Here is a 22423-nt window from a genome sequence, read left to right as displayed (position 1 = left end):
GCGTCTCCTCAGCACCGTGAGTGTTTTCAAAAATCATGAGGGAAGCAGTTATATTCATCCGTCTCCAAGGAATGGGTGTCGTTGCTTATTTGGATGACTTCCTCATAGTCGCGCCATCGACATCTTGGTTGAACCAGGATGTGTCAAAAACCCTGGAGATCCTAAAATCCCTAGGCTGGATCCCAAATCTTCAAAAATCAGACCTCCACCCTTCCCCAAGGAAGACATTTCTGGGGATCCTCCTAGACTTGGAAAAAAGGACATCCTTGCTTCCCGAGGATCATCAACACGACCTTCGCCAGAGAATCTCAAAATTCAAACAGCTGAGGTCACCAACCTTGAGAGAATCCATGTCCATTCTGGGATCGCTGACCTCATGCATTCAAGCAGTATCCTGAGCTCAAGCGCACACCCGAACCCTCCAATCCCACGTCCTTCTATACTCTTGAAGGTACCACAACGTGCTGTCCAGGAGAATTCCGCTTCCCGGACATGTGAAGTTGGCTCTCTCCTGGTGGCTGAATTGCCAAAACCTGCGGAGGGGGGTGAGCTGGGATCAGCTCCCTCTAAAAATTCTTTGTACAGATGCCAGCCGAAGAGGTTGGGGAGCTGTGGTGGAGGAGACATTTTCAGGGATTATGGCCCCTGAACATAAGATCCAGATCTTCAAACCTGAGGGAGCTAAAGGCAGTGGAGGAAGCACTGATAGCTGCCTCACCTCTAATTAAAAATCATCATGTTCGGGTCTACTCCGACAACGTAACGACAGCCTACCTTCGACACCAAGGGGTCACGAAGTATGCCAGCTTAAAACTAATCGCGGAAAGAATATTTTTCTGGGCAGAGAAACACTTGTTGTCTATCTCGGCAACACATATCAAGGGTTCAGACAATGCCCGGGCAGACTTCCTGAGCAGGAGGGATATCCATCCTGGAGAATAGTGTCTGAACCAAGCGGTCTTCCTATCCCTGACCGCGAGATGGGGGGAGCCCAGACGTCGATTTGTTTGCAAGTGCTCAGAATGCAAAAACAAAAACCTTTTTCTCTCTCAGTCCGGCTTATGGAGCTCAGGGGGTAGATGCTTTCGCCCATCCATGGAATTTCAGCCTTGCCTATGCCTTCCCGCCTATCCCTATGTTGGTGAAAACACTGCAGAAAATCCGATTGGACCAGGTTACAACGATCCTAATTGCTCCAATGTGGGCAGGGCACAGCTGGTACAGCGCACTGATGGACACGGCATTATAGGGTCCCTTACTTCTACCCCAGACCACCGACCTCCTTTACCAGGGTCCCCTACGTTACTCAGACTTGAACAGACTGAACCTAGCGGCTTGGTTACTGAAGCCAGCATCCTAAAAGCCAGAGGTCTCTCGGACAGGGTAATCCAAACGCTCCAAAAGAGCAGGAAACCAGTGACAAATGCCATCTATAGCAAAGTATGGAAAAAGTTATCTTCCTGGTGCCTTCCCAATGTCCCTGATCCCTTCCACCCCAACATTGCTCAGATACTGGACTTCCTCCAGAAAGGGTTGGAGCTAGGTCTTTCCCCAAGCACTCTGAAGGTTCAGATTTCTGCTCTTAGTTCTTTTTTTGACTAAGACCTGACGGGCCACGGCTGGATCAAACGATTTATGACCTCTGCAAGTAAAATACGTCCTAGACTCCCTAACCGGGTCCCTCCCTCGGATTTAAATTTAGTACTCAACAGTCTAACCCAGGCTCCTTTCGAGCCCTTGTCCTCAATATCTATTAAAACGCTGACTCTTAAGACGGTTTTTATGATGGCAATTACCACGGCTACACGCATAGGAGAATTGCAGGCCCTGTCAATACAGGAACCCTACCTAACTATAAACTCTGATAGTATAGTTTTGCGTTTAGATCGCTCCTTTATGCCCAAGGTTGCCTCAGACTTCCATAGGGGTCAAGATATTGTGCTGCCCTCATTTTGCCCAAATCTTTCTAATGCGAAGGAAGAAAATTTCTACACTCTGGATGTCCGCAGAGTGGTCCTCCATTACCTGGAACAATCCAGGGATTGGAGGGTTGACCAGAATCTTTTTATTCAGTTTTCAGGCCAAAATAAAGGTAAAAAGGCAGCTAATAGCACAATTGCAAACTGAATCAAACAGGCAATTTGTCTAGCGTACTCGATAAAAGATCTTCCTCCTCCTGCTTCACTAAAGGCTCTCTCCACCCGGTCGGTCTCTACATCCTGGGCAGCGAGAGGGAACGATTCATCTGAGCAGATATGCAGAGCGTCAACATGGTCTTCTGTACATACCTTCACCAGACATTATAGACTGAGCTTTAAACAGGGATCTAATATTCGGCAGACGTGTTCTGCATGCTGTGGTCCCTCCCTAAAGAAATCAGTGTTGGTATTACTCCAAGGTGACTGTCGTGGAAGGTGACTGGAGAAAATAGAATTAGTCTTACTGGTAATTCGGTTTCTAGGAACCTTCCACGACAGCACTAATTTCCCTCCCTATCTGATATTCTTATTGGATGATTCCTGCATTTTTGTGGTAACTATACATGGTGGCTCAGTAGTTAGCACAGCAGCCTTGCAGCGCTGGGGTCCTGGGTTCAAACCCCACCAAGGACAACATCTGCAAAGAATTTGTATGTTCTCCCCGTGTTTGCGTGGGTTTCCTCCGGGTTCCTCCCACATTTCAAAGACATACTGATAGGGAATTTAGATTGTGAGCCCCAACGGGGACAGCGATGATAATGTGTGCAAACTGTAAAGCACTGCGGTATATGTTAGCGCTATATAAAAATAAAGATTTTTTTTAATTATTTATTATTATTCTTGTGTGTACAGAAAAAAAAAAACACTTGAGATAGCAGGAAGGGGAGGGTTATTTAACCTCTGTGTTTCCTGTCCCCCATTAGGGCGGGGAGACATCCTCCAAGGTGACTGTCGTGGAAGGTTCCTAGAAACCGAATTACCGGTAAGACATTCTATTTTTTTTCAGTTTCTTTAGTCATTACTTAGCGTCAACTCCTACATCTTGAAAGGAAAAAAAAACAAAAACAAAAAACAAGCAGTGATGCATACGGACAGAAAAGTAATTTTGACTGTGCATCAATGGTCCTAATAGTCTTGGTGGCATGGAAAAAAAATTATTTGGAAGTTAGGGAAAAACAGTGAACAGTATTCACATCAAATGTAGAAGAGGAAGGAAGAACTTAGATGTTGGGCCACAGCAGTAACATTCAAGGGCTTTTCCCAGAGAAAAGTGACAGATGTATGATCACTGGGTATAAACAATGGTCCACCAACAATCCAGAGAACAGGGGTCCCATGTGGATATAAATGTGGCGAGCATCATGACCGCCTCTAAAAATCACTTCTATAGGCTCCATCAGTCCCAAAGAGAGTGGAGCTGTGTCCTCAACGCACCCCAATGCTGCATTTACAAAGGGGATTTGGGGTCTCCAGTCAATTATACATTTATTACGTATCATGTAAAGAGTAGATAAACTATTATTTTATAATAATATACTATTTTATATTGCACTCGGTACATTTGGGGGGACACCCCCTTTGGGTCATGCATCTTGTCTATTAAGTTCTCCACAGCAGGGGCACAACAGTCAGGTCCAGGTCCTGCTACGCCCTCCGTCTATTTTGTAGTCTGCAGGCACATAGCGAGGCGAGATAACAGAGCTAGGGACCATCCTGATAGGGTACAGCTTGTTGAGGTGAGATGGCTTTTACATCATTCTGATCAAAATAATGTCTGTCTATTATGTAGTCCATGTTACTACTACTGTATTACTACTAATGTACTGTGGAGTATCTATTCACGGTTTTATTCTCGGTTTAGGCTGCATTTATGTTTGTACCCGTGGCCTGGTTATCACAGAAGGATACATGGGCATTCCAGTTTGGTTATAACGGATTACATCGCGCCATACACTGCATTCTCATCTCTTCCCCTATGGATGAGATAAATCCTAAGATGCCAATAAAACCCCCATACAGAGGCATCACTGCACGGGAGACAAATAATTACCCCACAAATGGTTGTATTCTCATATAGGCTCCTAAGAATGTCTAAAATCCAATCATGAAAAGAAGTCTCGCACTCAACTTAAATGTGTTTCGTAGATTTATTGCTGGACGTAGCACCAGAAACGTTTCAGCCCTACAGTGGGCTTTCATCAGTCACTACAGTGTTCAAAAAAAACGCAATGCAATGCGGTATATAAACAAAATATGCAATACAATGCGGTAGATAAATAAAACATGAAAAAAACTAAAGTATATACAAAATTGTCACAAACAATCAAATGGAGCCAAAGCATTAACAGATATATCTTTTTCAATGATGGTATCGCAGTGAATTTGTGCTCAATATCCTCGCTAGATACATTGTGGGAGTGGCTAACATGAAGAAAAAGTTAAAACACATACCGTGCTAATGCCAATTTCTTTTGTGGCAAAGAGTCCTTATACAGGGAAGCAGACCTGAATCAGGTGCCTAATGTGGTGACAGACAAGAGAAGAGAACGCACGATGTATAGCATTCACATGGACATGGATAGATAGACTGTAATCAAAAAGGAGGATGGTACTCACAGACAATATCCCCTTGCTGGGAAAGTAGATGAGGGGTAGATGTAGTTTTTAATGGGGTGTAACTATAGGACGTGGGAGGGAAAGGGAAAGTAAATACCGGAGGTATAATATACTGATGTACCCCTGAAACTGTAGTGCCCCTATGTATATGTGCTAGAGTACCTTGGAAATATATATAGAAATGGCGGGGGGTGATCCCTTCGTAAGGCGAACCACGAGACCCGGGCTGCAGAGGATAGAGATCAGGCAAAACTCAGTGTAAGTCCCCATATTGATTAGCCATGCATATTGCGGAGATAGTTATAGGAGGCATGTAATTACCCGTAGAGAAGCCGCTGGGGTATGAGGATAGTCCTCTCAGACGCGGAGTCCACCGCTCGTCTGAGAGGGATCAGCGGGTGCCGGTTAATATACCGGTGTCAGCACAGAAAACGAGCGCCGCGACCGGAAGTGACGTCACAAGGTGTCGCCAGACCGGAAGTAAATGGCTGTGCGGTTCACAGCAGCGGGGAGTGCGTTCCAAGGAGGGGCGCTATACTACAGTGTAAAACTAAAGCCTCCGTACCACTATGGCATGGGGAAGGGCAAGCAGACATGGGAAATAAAACCCCTTGTGAGCGCCGATTATGGGCGGAGCCGTATGACAAAGGGGGCGTGGTCTAATATGGGTGGAATCCCTTAGCAGTAGAAGGGGAATATAGGAGAGTGTAAGGGAGGGGGAAGGGGGCGGAGTACCATGAATAGGTTCTATCCATACCAGTGATAGAAGAGGGATGTCCCACGTGACAGATAAGCAGGCGGAGAGGAAGGGAGGCGACCACAGCTACAATATATACTAAGTATATGGGAATAAGCAGTCTAAACAGAAAGGTCTAAACCGAAAGGTCTAAACAGGGAATATGAACTATCTGCATTTATTTGAGGGGTTCTGGATACTTCTTTTGTGTCTGAAACTATAGGGTTTGATATTCCTGACACAAGCGTGTTTTTATGCCATATACTAATATATGCCTTTGTCTTTTAGAGTCGTCTGTACTAATGATTGATCTACACATCACGAACCACTGTCACCATCGGATTGACCATCACTCTCCGTGTCTATACTTTTGTCCGTTATCAACGTTCACTACGGACACGCTCTTTTTAGATGTAGCTGCAATGGGCAGTATCTGCTATATGTATGTTACACTATTGATCTCACGCTCATATATCAAAACACCCTACACTCCATATGTACCCTGCTATATCTGGGTCTGCACCCTATACCCAAGTATGGTTATACTGTTTAGACTGCTTATTCCCATATACTTAGTATATATTGTAGCTGTGGTCACCTCCCTTCCTCTCCGCCTGCTTATCTGTCACGTGGGACATCCCTCTTCTATCACTGGTATGGATAGAACCTATTCATGGTACTCCGCCCCCTTCCCCCTCCCTTACACTCTCCTATATTCCCCTTCTACTGCTAAGGGATTCCACCCATATTAGACCACGCCCCCTTTGTCATACGGCTCCGCCCATAATCGGCGCTCACAAGGGGTTTTATTTCCCATGTCTGCTTGCCCTTCCCCATGCCATAGTGGTACGGAGGCTTTAGTTTTACACTGTAGTATAGCGCCCCTCCTTGGAACGCACTCCCCGCTGCTGTGAACCGCACAGCCATTTACTTCCGGTCTGGCGACACCTTGTGACGTCACTTCCGGTCGCGGCGCTCGTTTTCTGTGCTGACACCGGTATATTAACCGGCACCCGCTGATCCCTCTCAGACGAGCGGTGGACTCCGCGTCTGAGAGGACTATCCTCATACCCCAGCGGCTTCTCTACGGGTAATTACATGCCTCCTATAACCATCTCCGCAATATGCATGGCTAATCAATATGGGGACTTACACTGAGTTTTGCCTGATCTCTATCCTCTGCAGCCCGGGTCTCGTGGTTCACCTTACGAAGGGATCACCTCCCGCCATTTCTATATATATTTCCAAGGTACTCTAGCACATATACCTAGGGGCACTACAGTTTCAGGGGTACATCAGTATATTATACCTCCGGTATTTACTTTTCCTTTCCCTCCCACGTCCTATAGTTACACCCCATTAAAAACTACATCTACCCCTCATCTACTTTCCCAACAAGGGGATATTGTCTGTGAGTACCATCCTCCTTTTTGATTACAGTCTATCTATCCATGTCCATGTGAATGCTATACATTGTGCGTTCTCTTCTCTTGTCTGTCACCACATTAGGCACCTGATTCAGGTCTGCTTCCCTGTATAAGGACTCTTTGCCACAAAAGAAATTGGCATTAGCACGGTATGTGTTTTAACTTTTTCTTCATGTTAGCCACTCCCACAATGTATCTAGCGAGGATATTGAGCACAAATTCACTGCGATACCATCATTGAAAAAGATATATCTGTTAATGCTTTGGCTCCATTTGATTGTTTGTGACAATTTTGTATATACTTTAGTTTTTTTCATGTTTTATTTATCTACCGCATTGTATTGCATATTTTGTTTATATACCGCATTGCATTGCGTTTTTTTGAACACTGTAGTGACTGATGAAAGCCCACTGTAGGGCTGAAACGTTTCTGGTGCTACGTCCAGCAATAAATCTACGAAACACATTTAAGTTGAGTGCGAGACTTCTTTTCATATTGCACTTTATGGTTTGGGTACCTAGTCTCTGCACCGGTCTATAGCAGTGCACACGGAGTTTCTTCTCATAAAATCCAATCATGGCCCAGATAACTCTTACAACTAAATAAATAGAAATCCACGGATTAAGAATACTTTACCTTTGCGGCACAGACTCAGTTTTGGCAACTTTCCATGAGTTGCACTGTGACGAAGGTTTATCACCCATTCTGGAATATTTAGCTGAAATAAGACAACAGGAGACCATTAGTTTAGAACACCAGTATGGATCTGTATTAAAATAAAATGAAATAAAATAAAGAACACCCCACACATAGTAAGTAGCCCGTCAGTAACCCACTTCCTAACTTATTTAGCTATACGAGCATTAACCCCTTTTGACTTTCTAATTCCTATTAGCCATCACTGTACATGATGACTAACAGGAATTGCAAACGGAAATTTAGTCCACTTTTAGCATCGCCAAGGCTGGTAATAGCTACATTCTGCAGTGGAACTTGGCAATAAGACTTTCTGATGCTTGATGAAAAGAAGGTGCCGCCATGTGATGTATAGACCCGCCAGTTTGCATTCACAATTGATTACAGAAGGAAGTTCCTAGTCTGCAACCTTTATAAGTGAACTTAGAATTCCTCCAAGAGTCAGCTATGAAGGTGCAGATGGAACTGAAAAACCAGGTTTTCTGACTGCATGACCCAAATTTCATAAGGTCAATTTATTCAGCAAAGAAAACCAATAGTAATGATACAACTGTATCTTAAGATGCAGTCTTAGGATTCACTGCCAAACTGGGCTTGCCTATGCAAATACCTCATTCCTCAAATGTTACTTTTGCCCCTTTTCCTGCATTTAAGTACAGTTTGGTTGTACCCGTAAGCTGGCTAAACATGTTTGTTTTTTTTGTATGTGGAAGTGAAATGGTATATGTGTTCTGTGAAAAACACAAAGAAGTAGGAAAAAAATAAAATAAAATATCGGATGTGTGAAAGCTGCTTTTGGAACAGGAGTGAGAATATGGGTACCCACCTCATTAGCCAGGCGCCTTAAGGGAATCGCTATGGATTTCTGTTTCGGTCCTGTGATTATATTTACAAATCTGGAAAAGGAAGAAAATAAGAAAAATTTAAATATTTACAAGTGGCAAAAGTTTTGTGACTGACATTTTGATTCTCAGTTTGTTGCTTTACTATTTTTCGATAGTTTCTATGGTTACTAATGTACAATTATAAACATTTCATTTCAACATTTTGAAACTTATTGACAAATGCATCAAGTTTATGGAACGCCTGAATATTTACAGTATTGACTGATGTTTCACTGGATATCAGGCATGGGGTTTATCGCAGTTTCAGTATCCTGTTTGACCACCCGCTTTTCGGAGGTTTAACCACAGGTTCTCAATGGGAATGAGATTTGAGGAGTCTCCTGGCTATGGACTCAAAATGTCAATGTTTTGCTCACCAAGCCACTTAGTTATCACATGATCTACATTATGCTCGAAAAGCATTGTTCATCACTAACTTGCTCCTGGATGGTTGGGAGACATTGTTCTTGGAAGACACTTACCGTAGATCTCATGTTTTAATCATGACAGTGTTGTTAGGAAAAATGGTCAGTGAGCCCACTACTCTGGATGGAGAGTCAGCCCTTTCAAGAATGGCCTCAGGATGCTTTACTGTTGGGAAAACACAAGACTCATGGTATTGATCACCCCTTCTTCTCCTGAAAATCATTATTCAGGATGCCCCAAAGAGGCTGAAGGTGGCGTCAAAAAAATAACTTTACCCCAGTCCAATCTCTGGACTGATGTTTTTGGAGAGAAATGGTATCTTTATTGCTCTTCTTGACACAAGAATAGCCTCCAAAAGCCTTCATGTCCCTGCGTGTAGACACACTGGCACCTGCCTGCTGCCATTCCTGAGCATGCTCGACATTGGTATTTAATGGATCCTGTAGCTCAGACTTAGGCAAAGTGCAGCCCACAGGCCACATCCGGCCCACTGGTGTTTTCAGTCCTGACTGCATACTGAAACTGCTGAAAGCCTGAAAAAGTGGCCCACTGGCAGCAACATGCACTCGCCCGCCGTCACCACTATACAGAAAGCATTGAATACATACTCCATATAGAGGGGCTATGCGCGGACTCATACTGCTTAGAGGGGCTGTGTATAGGGTCATCCGGTATATAGGGGGATGTCCACATACTTAATTCTTCTCAATATTAAGTTGATACAATTAGAATATGTTAATATTTAGCAGAATTAATTTCAGCCTATTCGGTCGGCCTCCACAACAGTCAAGGTCTTATGCAGCCCCTCGGGAAAATTGCCCACCCCTGCTGTATCTGAAGCCTCTTTAGGAGATGGCTCTGGCACTTGCTGAGCTTTCTAGGAAGTCTTCTTCACAGTAATTAAACCCCTCCAAGATCAGATAAATGGTTGATCTAGAGGCAACCTTACATGCAGCAATCTCCCAAAGAAGTTTTGATGCAAAATAATTATGACAGCACATGTTTCCTTGGAGGTAAAAATGGTTAACATCACAAAACTTTCAAGCACCAGCCCATTTTAGAGGGGTTGTTCCACTCAGGGATATGGAGTCGGTCAACCAAACCGCCGACTCCTCAATTTCCCTAACCCCAACCCCACAGCACTGGTCACTACTGAGCATGTACATAAAGTGCAGCACAGATTCATCTCATCAACGACTCCACAGCACTGGTCACTACTGAGCATGTGCATAAAGTGCAGCACAGATTCAGCTCATCTACAACTACACAGCACTGGTCACTACTGAGCATGTACGTAAAGTGCAGCACAGATTCATCTCATCTACGACTCCACAGCACTGGTCACTACTGAGCGTGTACATAAAGTGCAGCACAGATTCATCTCATCTACGACTCCACTACTGGGACAATCCCTTCTGAATTCCTATTTTTCCCACTCAAGCAAAATAACAATTCTACTCATCTCTGGAGACGTGACATCCAGAGGAAGTAAGAGCTACGGTTGCTGAAAAAAATGTGAGCTGGTTATTTTGTGTTGGGTCTGAAATACACGGGTCTGAAATACACCTGACCACTCTATGACAATCTACATTTAATGCAAATCTACTATATAAAGGGGTGTGTGTGTGTGTGTGTGTGTGTGTGTGTGTGTGTGTGTGTGTGTGTGTGTGTGTGTGTGTGTGTGTGTGTGTGTGTGTGTGTGTGTGTGTGTGTGTGTGTGTGTGTCCGGGATTGGCATCTGCACCGTCGCAGCTACAGCCACAAAATTTTGCACAGTCACCCTGAGAGCGTCATAGGCTACGTTGTGAGGTGAAATTTTAACCCCGCGCTTTCCAATTCACCAAACAATTTTGCCCCTATCTACATAATGAGGAAAAAGGTGAAAGGAAAAGTGTTGGAGGCGTCGAAGCTATAGCCACAAAATTTTGCACAGTCACACGTCTGGACCCTGAGAGCGTCATAGGCTACGTTGTGAGGTGAAATTTTAACCCCGCGCTTTCCAATTCACCAAACAATTTTGCCCCTATCTACATAATGGGGAAAAAAGTGAAAGGAAAAGTGTTGGAGGCAAATTGACAGCTGCCAGATGTGAACAGGGGGGACTTAAAGAATGAGAGCGATGGCGCCAAAGAGTATATACCGTACAGTTGCTAAGGTGGGACCCCGACATGGGATACTCACCACACACGGGGATATGAACACACACACAAAATGCGCCACACACTACCACGTGCTTGAACACATATATCACCCTCAGCACACATTTCACCACACATACACCAACCTCGCCACATAAAAGTCGAAACACAAAAGTCGCCGCTCAAAACTCACCACGCGCAAAACTCGCCACATGCAAAAAATAAGCTCACGCAAAACTCACCTCATGGAAAACTCGCCACACGCAAAACTTGCACATGCGGAAAAATTGCCACATGCACAAAATTTGCAACACATGCAAAAGTTGCCTCACAAAAGACTTGCACATACTCAAAAGGCACCAGACATAAAACTCACCATGCGCAAAACTCGCCATGCGCAAAACTTGCTGCACACAACTTGCTACACTAACCTGTCACATGCAACTTGACACACAAAAAGTTGCTACACGCCTGTTGCCACACAAAACTCAACACACACAACTTGACAAACGAAACTCGCCCTAAAACACACACAAGTCTGGTATTAGCCTTCAAAAATAAAACTTTGATTAATAAGCAGACAAACTACAAGAGCAACAAATGTACCATATAGGAAATCCGGCAGCTGTCAGTCACATAACCTGTCTATTATGTGTATGTGTGAGCTAATATATACTGCCAGGGGGAGGGCTTCCTGTTGGCTGGGGATTTATCAGGCTGCCAATTTAGCTTACAAATACTGAGGTAAAAATACTGAGCAAATAACGTGTTAACAAGGTCTAATACAGGAGATCACACAGGTATACACTATATACAGGGGAGATGACACAGATATATACTATATACAGGAGAGATGACACAGGTACATACTATATACAGGAGGAGATGACATACAGGTATATGCTATATACAGGAGGAGATGACACACAGGTATATACTATATACAGGAGGAGATGACATACAGGTATATGCTATATATAGAAGATGACATACAGGTATATACTATATACAGGGGAGATGACACACAGATATATACTATATACAGGGGAGATGACACAGGTATATACTATATACAGGAGGAGATGACACACAGATATATACTATATACAGGGGAGATGACACAGCAGGTATATACTATATACAGGGGAGATGACATACAGGTATATACTATATACAGGGGAGATGACATACAGGTATATACTATATATAGAAGGAGATGACATACAGGTATATACTATATATAGGAGGAGATGACATACAGGTATATACTATATACAGGGGAGATGACACAGATATATACTATATACAGGGGAGATGACATACAGGTATATACTATATACAGGAGATGACATACAGGTGTATACTATATATAAGGGAGATGACAAACATGTATATACGGAGGTGAAAATGAGAGGTGTGAGGTGAAAATGAAAAGGTGTGAGTGCAAAATGAGAGGAGTGAGGGAAAATAGTGTAGTGATCGGAAAATGACAGATGTGAGGTCGAAATGACAAGTGTTAGGCGGGAATGAGAGGAGTGAGGGAGAAAATGAGAGGTGTGAGGGGGAAAATTAAAGATGTGATTGGGAAAATGAGAGGCGTGATGGGAAAATAAGAGAAGTGAGGTGCTATAACTAACCACAGATATTTACTATGCCCAGGCAACGCCGGGCTCTTCAGCTAGTTGACATTATAAAAACTAAAGCAGCAAACGCTATGAAAAGCAAAGTTTGTGTTGGTCTCAAAAATGTTTGCAACGACTGTATACTATGCATGTCACTCAATGATATTTTACTTAAAGGGACTGTCAGCACATAATCACTGTTCAAGCTCAGTCCTGCTGTTCAGTGCTTCACAGTGGCGCCAATCATTTATATACACATTCCCACCCGCTTGTTGTCCCTCCATCACCCCCCCCCCCCTTATTTCACAGCTCTGACATCATAGACCAAGAGAAGTGAGTGATGGATGGAAAAGAAGCAGGTGGGAAGGTGTATTTAAACAAATATATATATTTTTTTTAATTAACTTCATCTTTTACATTTTAAAAACTACAAAACAGAAAATGGGCAGATGCCAAAGTTCGCCCTGCATGATTATTATCTAGTAGCACCCTCTTTTTGAAAGTATCAGAGCTTGTAAACGCTTTTTGTAACCAGACAAGAGTCAATTCTTGTTTGAGGGATTTTCATCCATCACTCCTTGGAAAATTCCCCCAGTTCTGTGAGATTCCTGGGTCGTCTTGCATCCTCTGCTATTTTGACATCTAGTCACAGATTTTCAATGATGTCCAGATCAGGGTACTGTGAGGGCCATTGTAGAACCTTCAGCTTGCGCCTTTTCAGGGAGCCTATTGTATTGCAGATTTTGACGTGTGTTTAGAATTATTATCCATGTGTAAAAGCCATCCTCTTTTCCACTTTTTTTTTTTCCACAGATGGTATTATGTTTGCATCAAGAATTTGTTGACAATTAATTTAATCCATTCTTCTCTCTACCCGTGAAATATTCCCTGTGCAATTGGCTGCAACACAACCCCAAAGCATGAGTGATCCACCCCCACGCTTAATGGTTGGTGAGATGTCCTGAAATTCCGTGCTCTTTTTTTTCCTCCACACATACCTTTGATCATTGTGGCCAAATACCATATATACTCGAGTATAAGGCGAAGATTTTCAGCCCATTTTTTGGGGCTGAAAGTCCCCCTCTCGGCTTATGCTTGAGTCATACCCAGGGGTTGGCAGGGGAGGGGGAGCTGTCTAATTATACTCACCTGCTCCTGGCGCGGTCCCTGCTTCCCCGGCGCCGCAGCTTCTTCCTGTAGTGAGCGGTCACATGGTATCGATCATTACAGTAATGAATATGCTGCTCCACCTGCCATAGGGGTAGAGCCGCATATTCATTACTGTAATGAGCGGTAACGGTGACCGCTCAATACAGGAAGAAGCTGCGGCGCCGGGGAAGCAGGGACTGCACCGAACCAGGAGCAGGTGAATATAACGAGGAGGGGAGCGCTGCGCGATATTCACCTGCTCCTCGTTCCGGCGCCGCTCCGTCTTCACCGTCTTCTGCAGTGACGCTCAGATCAGAGGGCGCGGTGACGTGGTTAGTGCGCACCCTCTGCCTGAACGTTAGTGCAGAAGAAGCTGAAGATGGAGCGGGGCCGGAACAAAGTCAGGTGAATTTTGCAAGTGCCAGGGGCCTGAGCGACGGAGAGGTGAATATGTGATTTTTTTTTTTTTTTTTAAATCGCAGCAACAGCAAATGGGGCCAGTGTCAGTATGGAGCATCTTATGGGGCCATAATCAAGGTTTGTGCAGCATTATATTCGGCAAATATGTCTGTGGAGCATCTTATGGGGCAATAATTAACCTTTATGCAGGATTATATGGGGTATATTTTAATATGGAGCATCTCATGGGGCCATCATAAACTGTATGGAGCATTATATGGGGCTTCTAATTCAATATGGATATTCAAAAACACTTAACCTACTGATGTCTCAATTAATTTTACTTTATTGATATCTATTTTTACTTTTATTTACCGGTAGCTGCTGCATTTCCCACCCCAGGCTTATACTCTCGTCATTAAGTTTTCCCAGTTTTTGTGGTAAAATTAGGGGGGCTTATACTCGAGTATATACGGCAGTTCTATTTTAAATTTCAACGGTCCTCATGACTTGTTTCCAAAATGCATCAGACTTCTGAAATTTTGCTTGGCCCCCCCAGACCTTATCTTTACCTCCACCACTCCTGTAAACTGCCATTCTTAATTACATTTCGAACTGAGGAAAGAGCAACTTGAAAAACGCTTTGCTATCATCTTATAATATTCTATTGCTTTGTGGGCCTCCACCATTTTTCAGAGCACTAGGCAGCTGCTTAGAAGAACCCATGGCTGCTGTTTTTTGGCACAAGGTTAGAGGAGTCTAGATAAAGCTTGGAAATTTGCAACACCTGGACTTTCCTAATAATGATAGTGAACAAGCCATAACCCCAACAGGCCAATTAACCCCTTACCGGCATCGGACGTACTATACCGTCCGATGCCGGCTCCCCTGCTTTGATGCAGGGCTCCGCGGTGAGCCCGCATCAAAGCCGGGACATGTCAGCTGTTTTGAACAGCTGACATGTGCCCGCAATAGGTGCGGGCAGAATCGCGATCTGCCCGCACCTATTAACTAGTTAAATGCGGCTGTCAAACGCAGACAGCGGCATTTAACTACCGCTTCTGGCCGGGCGGCCGGAAATGACGTCATCGCCGACCCCCGTCACATGATCGGGGGTCGGCGATGCTTGTATATTGTAGCCATAGAGGTCCCAGAGACCTCTATGGTTACTGATGAGCGGTGGCTGTGAGCGCCACCCTTTGGTCGGCGCTCACAGCACACGTGCATTTCTGCTACATAGCAGCGATCAGCAGATCGCTGCTATGTAGCAGAGCCGATCGTGCTGTGCCAGCTTCTAGCCTCCCATGGAGGCTATTGAAGCATGGCAAAAGTTAAGAAAAAAAGTTTAAAAAAAAAATGTGAAAAAAATAAAAAAAAACATAAAAGTTTAAATCACCCCCCTTTCGCCCCAATCAAAATAAATCAATAAAAAAAATATCAAATCTACGCATATTTGGTATCGCCGCGCTCAGAATCGCCCGATCTATCAATTAAAAAAAAGTATTAACCTGATCGCTAAACAGCGTAGCGGGAAAAAAATTTGAAACGCCAGAATTACGTTTTTTTGGTCGCCGCGACATTGCATTAAAATGCAATAACGGGCGATCAAAAGAACGTATCTGCACCAAAATGCTATCATTAAAAACGTCATCTCGGCACGCAAAAAATAAGCCCTCAACCGACCCCAGATCATGAAAAATGGAGACGCTACCAGTATCGGAAAATGGCGCAATTTTTTTTTTTTAGCAAAGTTTGGAATTTTTTTTCACCACTTAGATAAAAAATAACCTAGTCATGTTAGGTGTCTATGAACTCGTACTGACCTGGAGAATCATAATGGCAGGTCATTTTTAGCATTTAGTGAACCTAGCAAAAAAGCCAAACAAAAAACCAATGTGGGATTGCACTTTTTTTGCAATTTCACCGCACTTGGAATTTTTTTCCCGTTTTCTAGTACATGACATGCTAAAACCAATGATGTCGTTCAAAAGTACAACTCATCCCGCAAAAAATAAGCCCTCACATGGCCAAATTGACGGAAAAATAAAAAAAGTTATGGCTCTGGGAAGGAGGGGAGCGAAAAACGAACACGGAAAAACGAAAAATCCCCCGGTCATGAAGGGGTTAAGGTCTGAAGCCTTGGACAAAGTTATCTGAGCACACAACTCCACAAGGGTGACCAAACTTTAGCATAGCTCATTTTCCTTTTTGAAATTTTTAAAATATAAAAGTTTTTTTTTGGGGCCTAAAATACAAAGGAAATGTGTCATCTTTAACTTTAGGCCATTCAGAGATAATGTCATCTTTAACTTGCTTAACTGTTCACAATAACAGTAATTTTGACCAGGGGTGCCCAAACTTTTACATGCCACTGTCCATCCACCATATAATTTAACATATATTTAGTGCCACTTTTTACAGTTGTTACCAAAGTGCAATTGCTCACAGGATTCTCTGAGTGTGCATCATTAGGCTTCATTGCACTATTACCCTGTGAAAAACTAACCCTTAGTAAAAACCATAAAAATTAGCACCAAATAAAAAGACCCATATCTTAAGAACTTTATGACAGATTAAAAAATAAATAAAATACACACACATACCATGCAAGAGATAAAACCAGTAACATGCTTACCTGACAAGAGCCAATCCATAAAGTAACTCCAGTTCTTGTTCTCCCATCCCGCCACTAACATCCAGGATTTTGCACCGCACCAGATCAGCGGTGCACTCTACAGCCAGGGGCATGCTGTTCCCATACCTGCAACAAGAAAAAGTTGAAAATTCACTATACATCATACATCAGCTGTTCAGTTATACACTGCCATCGATGTAACAGAACATCAGCTCACACTCATCATTAAACAGTTCTTTCCATCTCAGACATGTATGTCATACCTAGAGCAAATGCCATAAATGTATAATAGTGGATTTCACCCATGTCAAAAAAGGGTCCAATTTTACTCTGCTGACAATACAGGGGTGGCTGCAGATGTATGGCTCCCACCAGTCACTTCTATGGGATTCCTAAAAAATAGCCAAGCAAACATCCTTCTCTGCTAGATTTCTAAAACTTAATATGGACAAGACAGAATTTATCTCCCCCCGCCCCCATGTCACTTGACCCCCCCAAACGAACCTATCCTTTAAAGTAAACGGCTGCCCACTCTCCCCAGTCCCACAAGTTCGCGGCATCGGGGTAATCCTCGACTCTGATCTCTCCTTCAAACCACGTATCCAAGCCCTTTTCACTTCCTGATGACTTCAGCTCAAAAATATTTCCTGGATCCAAGCATTCCTCATCTAAAAATCTGCAAAAACCCTAGTCCATGCCCTCCTCATCTCCCACCTTGACTACTGCAACCTTCTGTTTTGTGGCCTCCCTTCTAAAGGTACTGTCACACTAGACGATATCGCTAGCGATCCGTGACGTTGCAGCGTCCTCGCTAGCGATATCGTCCAGTGTGACAGGCAGCAGCGATCAGGCCCCTGCTGGGAGATCGCTGGCCGGGGAAGAAAGTCCAGAACTTTATTTCGTCGCTGGACTCCCCGCAGACATCGCTGAATCGGCGTGTGTGACACCGATTCAGCGATGTCTTCGCTGGTAACCAGGGTAAACATCGGGTAACTAAGCGCAGGGCCGCGCTTAGTAACCCGATGTTTACCCTGGTTACCATCCTAAAAGTAAAAAAACAAACACTACATACTTACCTACAGCCGTCTGTCCTCGGCGCTCTGCACTCCTCCTGCTCTGGCTGTGAGCGTCGGTCAGCCGGAATGCAGAGCGGTGACGTCACCGCTCTGCTTTCCGGCTGACCGACGCTCACAGCCAGACCAGAGAAGCAGAGCGCCGAGGACAGACGGCTGTAGGTAAGTATGTAGCGTTTGTTTTTTTACTTTTTAGGATGGTAACCAGGGTAAACATCGGGTTACTAAGCGCGGCCCTGCGCTTAGTTACCCGATGTTTACCCTGGTTACCGGGGACCTCGGGATCGTTGGTCGCTGGAGAGCTGTCTGTGTGACAGCTCTCCAGCGACCAAACAGCGACGCTGCAGCGATCCGGATCGTTGTCGGTATCGCTGCAGCGTCGCTATGTGTGACGGTACCTAACCACACTCACACCCCTCCAATCTATTCTAAACTCTGCTGCCCGACTAATCCACTTATCCTCCCCGCTATTCCCCGGCCTCTCTCCTCTGTCAGTCCCTGCACTGGATCCCCATAACCCAGAGACTCCAGTTCAAAACCCTGACCATGACGTACAAAGCCATCCACAACCCGTCTCCTCCATACATCTGTGGCCTCGTCTCCCGATACTTACCAGCACGCAACCTCAGATTCTCAGAAGACCTCCTTCTCTCCTCTTCCTACAAGATTTCTCATGCGCATCACCCATACTCGAACTCTCTAACCCAACATATCAGAATCTCGCCTACCATGGAAATCTTCAAAAGGAACATGAAGACCCACCTCTTCTGAAAAGCCTTGAACCTGCAGTAACCACCAAACCGCAGCACGATGAGCTCTACCCTTACCTAGTGTATCCTAACCCATCAGTTGTACACTGAGCCCTCGCGGGCAGGGTCCTCTCTCCTCCTGTACCAGTTGTGACTTTTATCGTTTAAGATTATTGTACTTATTATGTATACCCCTCCTCACATGTAAAATGCCATGGAATAATAACAATATGAATACCTGTCCAGGCTAGCCATTCATCTTCATCTTCTGAAACTGCCCCGTTAAACACAGATGAATGAAGATACTAAAATCCATCAAATTCAATGCTGATTTTCCTTGGTAAATCTCCCTAGGGTTACACAGAAGAGGATCCCATACACACAAAACTCGTCAGACCCTGCTCATTTTGGTATGAAAGGACAGCTTAGATGCCAGCAACCAACTGAATGTTAGTCCAAGAAATTTATTTATTTATTTTTTTTTTTTTAAACCAAAGCACAGATTAATGAATTCACAAGTTCCACATATATGTTGAAGCTCCTGGATCAAGTGTCTTTGGTGCACAGACTTAGAAGCAGGACTGGTTTCCCAGTCAGATAATAGGAGAGACGATGGCCCATCTTTAGAATAAATTGATAGAGGCCATGAATATCAGTGGTGGAAAGTCTCTTTAAAGGCAGTCTGGCAGCTGATACATGCTGCTCCATCCACGGGCAGAATGCAGACAACACTGGCTGAAGATTTCAGCCATGTATGTTACAATCTGAAATGCAGCAGCATTTCAAAGAAAAATACCAAGGATCCACCTGTCCAGCAAGTCTCCATGCGGCTCAGTCCTGTGGCGCTCTAATAATATGTTTCTCTCTGAAAACTCCGCAATGTATCAGGTGCCCAGCCTTCATTATCAATTCTACATTTCATATGCTTCTGAATAAAAGGGGAATAAGCCAGAACGACATGCTCCTTTACTGAGGGCTACAATTCAATACCTTAATGCAGTATACCCTAAACAGGGTGCATACTAAAACCCTATGTGCCAAATTAACCTATGCCTATGGTAGATATTTTAGTCGTATTCATCTATACCTATGCCTATTTTAGATTTTTTTTTACCGTTTCAATTTCTTAATTTAGTTTTCCTTTCCACTTTACTCCATTTGAAGCAGAGTAACCAATTTATTTACATATGTATTTATTTGACATAAAGTCGCAATACATGAATGTAGGGGTTACATTTTTTGGAAACGGAATAACGGTATTGAGCTCCGTTTTTTTTATTGGAATATGTTCATATTAGTACAACAACGTTATCTTCCAAGTTTCATTAAGATCTTTTTAGGGATTCCGTCTTTATGCGCCATATTCTGCCATACCTATGCCTAGTGTGTTATCGTGGTTGGAAACGGAATAACGGTTTTGAAATCCGTTTTTTTTATTGGAATATGTTCATATTAGTACAACAACGTTATCTTCCAAGTTTCATTAAGATCTTTTTAGGGATTCCGTCTTTATGCGCCATATTCTGCCATACCTATGCCTAGTGTGTTATCACGGTTGGAAATGGAAAAACGGTTTTGAGCTCCGTTTTTTTTATTGGAATATGTTCATATTAGTACAACAACGTTATCTTCCAAGTTTCATTAGGATCTTTTTAGGGATTCAGTCTTTATGCGCCATATTCTGCCATACCTATGCCTAGTGTGTTATCATGGTTGGAAACGGAATAACGGTTTTGAGTTCTGTTTTTTTTTATTGGAATATTTTCATATTAGTACAACAACGTTATCTTCCAAGTTTCATTAGGATCTTTTTAGGGATTCAGTCTTTATGCGCCATATTCTGCCATGCCTATGGTAGTTTTTTTTCTAAAGTTGAATTTTTTGAATCTATTTTTCCTTTCCACTTCACTCTATTTAAAAATAAATTAGCGGAGGTTAAACTTTAATTGCGTTTTCAACAAGGCAAACCCATACATTTCTATATAGTAACTTTACATTTCAAATAAACAGTGAATCCCTAAGTAGATCTTTAGCGAAAATTTTTGCCTTAAGGTACCTTCACACATAACGATATCGTTAAGGATATCGTTGCAACGTCACACTTTTTGTGACGTAGCAACGATCCCGCTAACGATCTCATTATTGTGTGACAGCGACCAACGATCAGGCCCCTGCTGGGAGATCGTTGGTCGTTGGGGAATGATCAGGACCTTTTTTTGGTCGCTGATCACCCACTGTCATCGTTGGATCAGCGTGTGTGACGCCGATCCAGCGATGTGTTCACCTGTAACCAGGGTAAATATCGGGTTGCTAAGCGCAGGGCCGCTATGGGGGCCAGAAAAATACGGATTACACACGGACCAACAGTGTGACTTGCGAGAAATACGCAGCGGTGTTCTATCGAAAAGCCGGAAATTAAGTGCAGTGTACAGTAAAATCACACTGACAGGTTAGAATAGAATAGCTAAAATAAATGTCTATACATAGTATAGGGATGATATATATATATATATATATATATATATATATATATATATACACACGCACTAGATGGTGGCCCGATTCTAACGCATCGGGTATTCTAGAATATGCATGTCCACGTACTATATTGCCCAGCCACGTACTATATTGCCCAGCCACGTACTATATTGCCCAGCCACGTACTATATTGCCCAGCCACGTACTATATTGCCCAGCCACGTACTATATTGCCCAGCCACGTACTATATTGCCCAGCCACGTACTATATTGCCCAGCCACGTACTATATTGCACAGCGACGTAGTATACAGCACAGAGCCATGTAGTATATTGGCCAGTCACGTAGTATATTGCCCAGCTACGTAGTATATTGCCCAGCTACGTAGTATATTGCCCAGCCAGGTTTGTCACATTTTAAAAAATAAAAAATAAATATATACTCACATTTCTGAGGGCCCCTTGTAGTCCACGGCAGCTTCCGGTCCCAGGGTTGGTATGAGCGCAGGACCTGTGATGACGTTGCGGTCACATGACTGACGTCATGGCAGGTCCTTCTCCCATACCATCTTACAGATGTGCCTTTTCTGGGGTGGCTGGGGGCAGATGTTTTTAGCCACGGGGGGCCAATAACCATGGACCCTCTCCAGGCTATTAATATCTGCCCTCAGTCACTGGCTTTACCATTCTGGCGGAGAAAATTGCGCGGGAGCCCACGCCAATTTTTTCCGCGATTTAACCCTTTAATTTAATAGCTAGAGCGCCCAAATTTTGCACATACACACTACTAACATTAGTAGTGTGGAATATGCTAAAAAAAGGGATATGAGTTGGTTTACTGTATGTAAACCATGTCTCATATCATGTTGGGTTTGGGAAGGAGAAATGAAAAGCCGGTAATTGAATTACCGGCTTTAAAGCTATCTCGTGCTGGATGAAATATTAATATATATACATATATGTGTCTCACTGACATATATATATATAATTGTCTAAGGGTCACTTCCGTCTGTCTGTCCTTCTGTCACAGTTATTCATTCGCTGATTGGTCTCGCCAGCTGCCTGTCATGGCCGCCGCAACCAATCAGCGACGGGCACAGTCCAGGAGAAAATGGCCGCTCCTTACTCCCCGCAGTCAGTGCCTGTCGCCCGCATACTCCCCTCCGGTCACCGCTAACACAGGGTTAATGCTGGCGGTAACGGACCGCGTTATGCCGCGGGTAACGCACTCCGTTATCGCCGCTATTAAGCCTGTGTGTCCCCAACTTTTTACTATTGACGCTGCCTATGCGGCATCAATAGTAAAACATGTAATGTTAAAAATAATAATAATAAAAAAAAACTGCTATACTCACCCTCCGTAGTCGCTCGCGCCGGCCGCCTTCTTCCGTTGCAGGTTCCGGTGGCAAAGATGGT

At 43.7% G+C, this 22423-nt stretch overlaps 1 protein-coding gene across 1 annotated transcript in view; it reads right to left on the bottom strand.

Moving 5' to 3' along the window:
- LAS1L (LAS1 like ribosome biogenesis factor) overlaps positions 1–22423 on the bottom strand; it is an 80969-nt gene that overhangs the window by 52723 nt on the left and 5823 nt on the right. Inside the window, exons 2-4 of the mRNA XM_069747198.1 lie at positions 16709–16834; positions 8282–8351; positions 7396–7477 (exon numbers count right to left, since the gene is read on the bottom strand). Of these exons, the coding sequence (XP_069603299.1) occupies positions 7396–7477; positions 8282–8351; positions 16709–16834 (278 nt within the window). The remainder of the gene's footprint in view (positions 1–7395; positions 7478–8281; positions 8352–16708; positions 16835–22423) is intronic.

This window comes from Ranitomeya imitator, chromosome 2 (genome assembly GCF_032444005.1).
Source record: "Ranitomeya imitator isolate aRanImi1 chromosome 2, aRanImi1.pri, whole genome shotgun sequence".
NCBI lineage: Eukaryota > Metazoa > Chordata > Amphibia > Anura > Dendrobatidae > Ranitomeya > Ranitomeya imitator.
This window is presented reverse-complemented; position numbering and strand designations above follow the sequence as displayed.